The following is a 9,319-nucleotide window of genomic DNA, read 5'->3' as shown; positions in this document are numbered from 1 at the left end:
GGCGGGCCTGAGTGGGCCGCCGCTACCTGCCCTCCCTGCCTCGGGGGCGCCTTCCGCCGCGGTGCCGCCGCCGAAAGGCCCGCGGCCTGGTCTCTTCCCCGCAGGAGGGGGCTGCCCGGCACGGCCGGCCTTGCAGTGCCAGGCCAGCGTGTGTGTCCTCCAGCCCGCGGTCACTCAGGCGAGGGTTTGTAGTCTTGGGGCCAGCTGCGGCTCAGGTTTCCAGGACAGCCACTAGCTCTGGTTCTCGTTACCACCATTACCTGACTTAGGGGCTTTGGATCCCCTCTGGCACATCACCATTGCCTCTCTGCCTGCTTCCATGTTGTTCCTGATAAGCTGCTTTGGCTGGAAATAGACCAAAAGATTAGAGACCAATGATGGTGCATGGATCTTCACAAACAGTGACCATCCAAACTGCTGTGTGCTGCCAAGTCGTAGGGTACAGGGTAAATCACAAACACAAACTGCAGCCAGAATTGGTTAACTGGCGTGGTCAACTGCAGCGTCGTCAGGAATCTCTCCTGAGGGGTTGAGGGGAAACAGTTCCAGATAAATATGCTATATGTACGTGCAGTTTCTGTCCCGAGCTCTTGTTAGCCTCTCGGTGTTGCAAGAGTGACTTTTCTCCTCATCTTCGACAGCTTTTGTCTTCATCATATTTTTGTAGTCTTAAGTAGATGGTAGAAGGAGCAGCGCGACTGGAGTTTTAATTGCTTTACTGATAGCATTCTCTGATAGATGATAATCTTGCTTAATTGGGGAGCAACCACTGAAGCACTTTCTCTTCCTTCATCCTTCCCTGCAATCCTGATAAGCTCTTGAAGTAATGAGTTTGTAATGAGATTGCACTGTTCCTTGTTGGGAAGGACTCTCTCTTCTACCCGCCACCCTTGTAAGTGATTCCTGTTTTCAAGTCACTGCCCTTTGCAGTGGGTGGGATAAACCTCGAGCTCACAGTTGACGCTCCATTGTGAATGGTGTTATATTTGGCAAAATTTGTACTTCTCTCTCTGCCTCTGTATTTGGGTTTTATCCTGTTCTACTTCAGAAGCAGTCTGACTTAGAAGTGTTTAGTGTGTTGTTACTTCATCAAAATACCTTTCCTGGTTATATTCCTGATTGATGTTTTTAATGTTTTGGAGATGCATAGGGGCTACAAGGAACATCAGTCTTTCAGAGGAGGGGAGGTGGTCCTTCAGCTTGTCGGTGTGTCTGCAACATCAGACTCAGCAGGGCTCTTACAAACTCAGGGAGGGAAATGCTACCTTTAAAAACAAACTTCAAACACAGATGTGTTTTCTGTGTGTCTTAATTTTCATGAGATCATTGGGATAGCGAGACCTTAAAAAATGTCTGAATGCACAGAGTATTCTTGCCAGTCTTTCTTTGTAAGTAAGCTTTTCTGTTTTCTTCTCTTGAGAAATTTTGGAAATAATGAAACTTTTGTGAGTTCTTAATTTTGTAAAAAGTTACAGAGTTTGATTGATGAAGTTCTTAAGCATGTGGTGTCCTGTCTTAATTCACAGATAACTTTTTATCACAAATCTGGGAAGGGAACGTGGAGCCTTGTTTTCCGTGATGAGAGCAGATTAAAAAGTGACCCAACACATGTCTGGATAAGGCAGATGTTTTGCCTGTCGAACAAACTAAATCATCGTGCCTCAACAGCTAAAAGGTGAACCCAAATGGAGTTTTCATTCTTGTGAAGGTAAAGCTTTGTCAAATAAATTCAGCTCACTGGTAAATCACTTTTTAATCTTTACTTCCAGGTGTAACTTGACGTGTTTTCTGATGAATACAGAAGCTACAGCCCGTGTTAAGGTGAGAAACTTTTGTCAGGTGTCTGCTAGGTACACCCGGGAAGAGCTTTGGTAGTTCCTGCACTTCCACTGTAGGTCACAAGATGGGGTATGAATACCCAGAAAGAGGACTGTCCAAGTAACACATTCAGCAGTGAAATACCGTTTCACCGCTGTGTTTTGCTTAGACACTGTAATAATTCTTACTACTACATAGACAGAGTTTACTAGAAGTAGTAGATATTAAATGTTATTTTTCAAGAGTCATATTCAGAAAGGTTGCAGGTGTATGTAAATTCAGGTACACATTTTTAGTAATTTACAGGTTGTGCTGTCTGAAGTGAGGATTGTGGGAGGGCTGAATTTGCTGGAGGAGCAGAGTGCTGTAATAAGGAAGTCAATCCCAACTATCAGGTAGGTGAGGAGGGATACAGAAGCATTTTTCAAAAATGAAGCATTCTATAGATGACACATTTATTTTCAAACCAGGAAATACTTGTTGCGTGACGGTGTTCTTTTGGGCCTGCACTTTGCCAGATGCACACTGATTCATTGGTGGCCGTTGCTCATTTTACCCATAATTGGGAAGTGACATTGGTTTTGGCTTAGAGAACAATTCCACAGTATGTTTAATCAGGCACCAGGCAGTTGTTGATGTGACAATTTTTTCTTCAGCAAGTGAACTGTTTTATCACTTTTTGCCTAACTTAAATCTTGTATTTTAACAAGAAATGCCAGCCCATCTGCTTTACTGGAATGCACATAGTTGTGGATTAGTAGGACATTTTCAATAGCACTAATTATTTTAAAAGCAGATCAAGGGACATTGAAACTATGTGTTTTGAAATGTAATAGCCTAGCAGGAGCCTTTGATTTTGCAGAATAGTGCCAAATAGTTCTGCTTATCTTATTCTATGTTTCTTTAGAATAGATGGGAACTGGAGAGTCTAAATCCTGTTGCTCATCTAAGAGCAGATCACAGTGTAGAAAATGTTGAAAACAAACACTGTGAGCACATGCAGTTGGTATCAGTACAGAAGAAAATAATTCAGAGGAATAAATCACGTGTTATGATAAATCTGTCAAGTTAAGTTTTTTGAAAAAGAGGTGATGTAGAAAGCCTGAACTGGTAGATGCAGTAAACGGGGCATTTTGCCACTGGCTGCTGCAGATTTGTACCATACTTGCGCTTCAGTTGCACCAAGTCTAAAAGATCAGAAATTACAGTGGGGTTATTCTAAGCATTTAACTTGCTAAGCACTGCTTGGATGCAGCAGCAAGTGATTACCAGCTGTAACCTCAGCCATGTGCAGCTCAGGTTACCTTCTGAACACAACGTTCATTACAAGTAAATGGCACCTGAACAGTATCTTAGGGCAGCACCTTGGCAGGCTTTAAGTGAGAAGCAAGTGATAAGCATGATAAAATTCATGGTTGGTCCCAGTTCTGTTCTGTGTAACAGTGAAAATGTCACTACACATGCCTTTATAAATTATACAAAATTAGGAGATGGTCAAAATAGTAAAGATGAAAAAAGTGTGAAAAGCCCTGGCAACACTGGGACTGGAGGGAGTGTCTTAGCCTAGTGAATATGGAAGTGCGTGGTCACATAGCACTGGAACTGGTGAAACCTAGATTTCGGTTTGATTCTGGATTTTCCATTATGTAGTAATGTACAAGTGACAGCTGAAGCTTTTCTCGCTATTAGGGTATTCATATTTCTTCACCATTCCCATGTGAACCCTGTAATGTAAAAAAAAATTTTGAATCCTCTTTTCATAGAGACTGCTAACAGAAAACCATCATGAAGCTTGTGGGAACTTACTCTCTTTGCACTTATTGCAGTTAAATTGTCTTGAAAGTGGTCGGTGGGTTCAAAAGTAACAAGGGGAAGAAGGATGGACACATGCACATACCTTGGAACCCAGACTAAAAGCATCGAGTGGAATTTGGTATGAGGACTGTGTCTCCCACTTCTTGCATTAAGTGTGTGCAACAAGAGAGATTGAGAATAGAGTTGCTGGTGCATGTTCTCTCAAAATCATCTTGAGAGTAGTTAGGACAGCAAGTTTGGGATGGGTTTTGTGCAAAAAAAGTCAGGGATGCAACATCTGCTCTTTTTAGAATTGATTTTTGCATTCCACCAGTATGCCTGTCATCCCATTTTCACATGGGGTACCAAGGAGCTGTGGGGAAATAACAGCTTTTGGCCCCAGTCTCATCTGTTATCCTCATGAGCAACGTCTGTGTTTGCACGAGGAGACTTGGTACTGAGTGGGGGCATGTGGAGCTGGTTGTATAAGCCTTCAGCATCAGGGCTTTGATCACTACCACCCCCAGGCCTGATCTGATATGGTATTTTAAAAGGAAACCTTCTACACGTGGAACATAATAACCCCCAGAATCCTATGGATCTCTTCTCGCATAGTACCAGGAGTACTAGTTGACATGTCCTGTATTTGTTAGATTTCCAAAAAGGTAATTCTGATACTGCCAGAAGAACCAAAAAAACCTGCAAGCTGATAACTTTTAAAGTTCTCCGAAGTTAAAATGTTCAGAGATTGAGCAGACATAACCCTGAAAAGCAGAACTGCTTTTGCATTAATTAGCAAAGAAATTTAGAGAAATTATGTAAGGAAAAAAGTGGTAGGTAGGCTCTGTACCTGTCAAAAATTTAAAAGGTACACTCATATGACTATATTGTTGACTGTTCTGGAAAAATTATCAGGCAGATTACCAAATATATGTGTTGTAGCCTAGCATTTATCATTTTAAAATAAACTTAAATTATTTTGTAATTCCCTTAAGTTATTGACCTAACCTTAGTACATAGTTTTATATGGAATTAACAGTGTGTGGTCATGGTTTAAGGCTCAAATTTAGTGCTTAGGATGTGAATTATGTTTCTTATAGAGAATAAACTTGAAGCTGTCAGGGTTGTAGGAAAGTTTCACAGCACACGCTGTACACAGGCTCCTCTTCCCCGACATCTCTAAATCCACCCTGGCTAGACAGACTGTGTTACTCCGTCCTAGGCTACGCGTTTAGTGCCAGCTTCTCAACAGTTACTAATTTGTGGTAGTACAATAAAGCATGCCACAGAGCATATATACTAAACACCCCCCGTTCTGTTTACCTTTCAAAGTGATTTTCAGTTGTTTGATGGAATATCTAGGCAGCACGTATGACCAGAAAAGCAAGGCTAAATGTCAGGAGATAGTGCTTTTATTTATCCTGCCAGCAAATCTGTAAAAGCTGAATTTTCACTAATGCTCATGTTCGCATTAGTGCTGCAGTGCAGGGGGACTGCGCTTTCAAAGTTGCCTTGCTTGATGTCATTTGACTTCTCAAATTGTTGCAGTACTTCTTTGCAGAAGTGGTGATCAGGGCTCTCATCTGAAAAAACAAAGGCGGGACATTCCAATTGACGTGTCTCGGGTATGTCAGTGGTACTTGAAAGCTTCTCCTCGCATTCAGTAGAGAGATAATCCTTGATATTCATTCCTCTGATGAGCTCTTCAAAATACTCTTGCATTGAAATTTTATGCTTTGATGGGTCTTGATACAAGGCTTTTCTTTCTAGCAGTTTTTCTACCTTTTCCTTGAATTGTTTCTCCTCCTGTAGAAATTGTACAGAATTTTCATGCTGTTCCAGCAGGGTTTCCATTTGCTGATAAAGCTGTCCAGAAACTTCAGCCTCGTTTGCGATTACCTGCAGTTTCTCCAGTTTTGTAGAGTAGTCATGGTGTAACTTGGATTGCAGTTCAGCCATTCGGTACCGTATGCCCTTCAGCAAACCCATTCCGACTGTGTCAATCATTACCTTGGTGTCTGTAGCACCAGCTGTTAGCTCATTAATCAGCATTTCAGTTTCCTGTGTGAAATAAATTAAGGAAAAGTTATGTATTGCATTGTAACCATGTCTCTGAGTAGTGTTTAGAATAGGTAACTGCACTTTTAACTTTCAAAAAAAATGTGATAATGTAGATATACATGATAGGCTCGGTACTCTTTACAATTCTGACAGCTGTAGTGCTCAACACCAAATGAAAATATAAATAATTGTAAATGCACTTCAAAACATTTTGCTATTTTTGTCTCGAAGTTAGCAAGTGACCTGGACTGCAGGCTGCTTTTCAAAACGGGTCTCTTAAAATGTCTTTTCCTGGGAATGTGATGTGTTTTCTTTAGGAAGCTGCAGAAACTGTGTTGTACTCAAACCTTCATTGCAGAGATAGCACCGAGGTGAGCAGCGTGCCACCTTGCAAGCCCGCTTACTTCGTAAAGACATTGGTCGTAAGGTATTCTACAGGAATATTTGTGCTCTGTACATGTGTTACTACGAGTATTTGGGATGGCAGTTTGCATGTACTGCATGTTTTTTGCAGAGACCAGCAGTTAAAATTTTCAAGCCCACATCCAGTTATATATCTTAGTATGTTTCTTCATCTACTTAATGAACATTAACAAATTTGGAAGACATGGCAAAAGCTTTGGAATTCAAAACTCATGCTATACTTAGGTGAACAAAAATCAATGAGCCAGTTTGGCTAGGGCTACAACACAATCCAAGTAAGGATTCAAATACATTCTTATTCTCTTCCTGCTACGCCATTTTATCTTGTATATCCTAACCCTCTTTTGAAAAATCTAGAAATTGGCTGCCTACTATCGGAATCAAAATGCAGCATTCTAATCTTCTCTCGGTCAAAATGCCGCATTCTGATCTTCTATCGAACATCCAGGGGTCATGTGATTTTGTTAGTATCATCTCAAATGAGTCACTTGTACCTTCCTAGCGTCTTCAGATTTCTTATGAACTAAGTGTAATTTTTTTATAAATGCTTTTTTCCTTGCACTGTAAGCTTCTGATACTTTTGCAACACTGTGGTCCTCATGTTTTCCAAAGAGTTTACAGATGGCACATATTGGCTCGTCGTCAGTCAGACACATCTGAGAGAGAAAAAAAACACACAAGGAGAGTGAGTATCTACGTATAAGTAAAATAACCCAGGTAACTTGTTGGTCTGTCTGTTGTTAGATACTGTTAGAAGTGCCAAAGCTGAATAGCGCTGGTGAAGCTGTAGCGTTTGTCTTCCAAGCCAAGATTGCTGCTACTCTGTGTTTGTTCTGTTGGCATTTGCAGTACATAATACAAATTTTGCCAAACCACATGCTTTTTAGTTGCTGAGTAAAAATAGTGTACTCGCTTCTTTTATGTCATGTGAATTTTGGTATCAGATGGTATAGGGAAGTTTCACATGCGATAAACCGTATTATTGGGCCTTACAGCACACATGGTAGTGTTTATTTTGCATCTTGGTGATACGTAGTGCTAGCTACCCCGCTGGTGATGGGGGACAGTGGAAAAGGATGCATACATGCAGATGAAGGTACAGGCCTTACCTGGAAAACCTATGAAGAATGGATGTAAGTGAGATCTGCAGGAAGGATAAATACACGTTTTTTTCCTATATTTGTAAATTTTGTTCCCATGTTAGACAATACAGTCACACAGGTGTACACAAGCACACACACAAACTGAGATGTTTTATAGAAGGGAGAGAACTCTGATTTATGGCTTAGTTCAGGAAGTGCTTTCTGTGCCCAGATGATGAAGGCACACATCTGTGTGGGATGCAATGAGCAATGGCTTCACTGGTGGAACAGGAGGAGACACTAAAATGGCATTGTAAGGCTGAAGAGCAGACCAGAAGGCAGATGTAGTTTTGTAAAAAAATTTGGCATGTGTGAGTGAGAAGCTTGAGTGAGGTGCAGTAGGAGAATTCAAAGAGGAGGTACAGTTTTCAAAGACAAACGGACAATATGCATTCACAGTGTATCTAAAAAGTGATGACGATTCACCATCTGTGGCACTAGGTCTTCCAGTCCATAGAATGAATGAAGGGAGGTTTGTGTCTTTGAGTTATGATTATTTAGGGTGTCGCTTTCTCTAGTAGGTGCTGGCATAGGAATGGCAGTAGAATGGTTGAACCCCATAAGGAATGTGAGCTTGGACCTCTCAGAGGTTTGATTTCTCCTGTGCTTACCTCTAGCTATGCATCTGTGGCTTTTGCAGCTAACTTCTCCACGGGATTATTGGGAAATGGAGTATTCAGTATGAATAAGAGAAGGAAACTCCAGTCCTTTTTGTGTCATTTTAGCACAGTGCTTAGAACGCAAAGAAGATACTTATCTTATACCACTTGGTCAGGTTCAATAAGAATAGTTTTAGTTCTGCTGTTACCCAGTCTAAAAGGCTGAGCTTGACTTTTAAAGAGGTTACAGCTCTTTTGAAGTTTATGAAGCTGCTTGCTAGTGGCTGCAGAAAATTCCCTATTAGTGGGATGGATAAAAATATTCTGGGTAAGAAATCCATATCAATATTCAGTATTATCTCATTTTTATTATAATTTTGGAATATATTTCTATGTCTTAATGTTATATAATTTGTTATTACAACAACTTTGCTATATTTAAGGACTTCATGAAGTATTAAGCATCCACTAGGATTTCCAATAAATAAATTTTGTACTTAGTAGGGACTTAGCACTTACAGGATAGAAAGTGTGAAGATTACTAAAATGAAAAGGGATAAAAATTCATACCAAATTCATGTTTTCTCCATGTTCTTCACAGATTTGGGACAATTGTCTTTTCTCCTGAGTACAGATTTTTTCACGATCAGATTTAAATTTCTCCAGTATACTTTCAACTAGACTATTTCGTAGCAGGTTGACAATTCCTCTGCCCCTCAAATAAATGACCTGCAAAGGGAAAAAATAGTTAAATAGTTTGAGTGATACAGCATTGCTTTGTTTCTCTGATAATTCAATGTAATGTAGAAAAAATACATCATTTTTATTTAGTTGATATTTACATTAATAAGATTTGAACCGTGGTGAAATATGCAGAAGTACCTAGACAGCCAGTTCATTCAAACATGTATTTTGTAGCTTGAAGGCTCATGAGTTATTGCTTCCCCATATTTTGCCTCTGAGTTTACTGTAAACCAACAGGAATTGCATTCTTTAAGTCTGAAATACAGAATTTAGAAAATCAAGCAGAGAGATCTTGTAGTTTCTGTTAACAGGTAAAAAGTATATATTGGGGTTTTTTTTAATATTCAGAGGCATGTCCTGAAGGCATTATGAGAATCCAGTCCTGAACCTTTTTTCTCCCTGAAGTCAGTAAATTTACTTGCATGATAGACAGGGAATTCATCTTTCACTGAATTAAGGTTTTGTCTCCATAGAGCCTATGAGGAGGTTTTAAATTGCTATGTATTAGCATTTGATGGAAGAATCTATCCCTAAGAAGGGCCTTCACAGCGGGCTCAGCATTTACAGAAGTCTGTAAAATATTAAAATATTAAAATAAGTATGTTCCAAATTTCAGGAAAATCTGCTGATTCATTTATGTAATAAACCTGCAACCTGTTGAATGGGGAAACAACAGTAAGCAAATACCTTGTTTAGTCAGAATCCTAGAAAATATCTAATTTAAAGAAGGTAGCATTT

The 9,319-nt window shown here is 40.0% G+C and overlaps 1 protein-coding gene across 1 annotated transcript in view; it reads right to left on the bottom strand.

Annotated features, from left to right (window-relative positions):
• Positions 1-5,028: 5,028 nt before the first annotated feature.
• The window catches only part of LOC104290791 (tripartite motif-containing protein 54-like), a 4,732-nt gene continuing 441 nt past the window's right edge, over positions 5,029-9,319 (bottom strand). The window contains exons 2-4 of the mRNA XM_009889949.1: positions 8,408-8,566; positions 6,591-6,752; positions 5,029-5,673 (exon numbers count right to left, since the gene is read on the bottom strand). Coding sequence (XP_009888251.1) covers positions 5,029-5,673; positions 6,591-6,752; positions 8,408-8,566 — 966 coding nt within the window. The remainder of the gene's footprint in view (positions 5,674-6,590; positions 6,753-8,407; positions 8,567-9,319) is intronic.

This window comes from Charadrius vociferus, unplaced genomic scaffold (assembly GCF_000708025.1).
Source record: "Charadrius vociferus isolate BGI_N301 unplaced genomic scaffold, ASM70802v2 scaffold67, whole genome shotgun sequence".
Lineage (NCBI taxonomy): Eukaryota > Metazoa > Chordata > Aves > Charadriiformes > Charadriidae > Charadrius > Charadrius vociferus.
The sequence above is the reverse complement of the archived record's forward strand: the minus strand, read 5'-3'. Positions and strand labels throughout refer to the sequence as shown.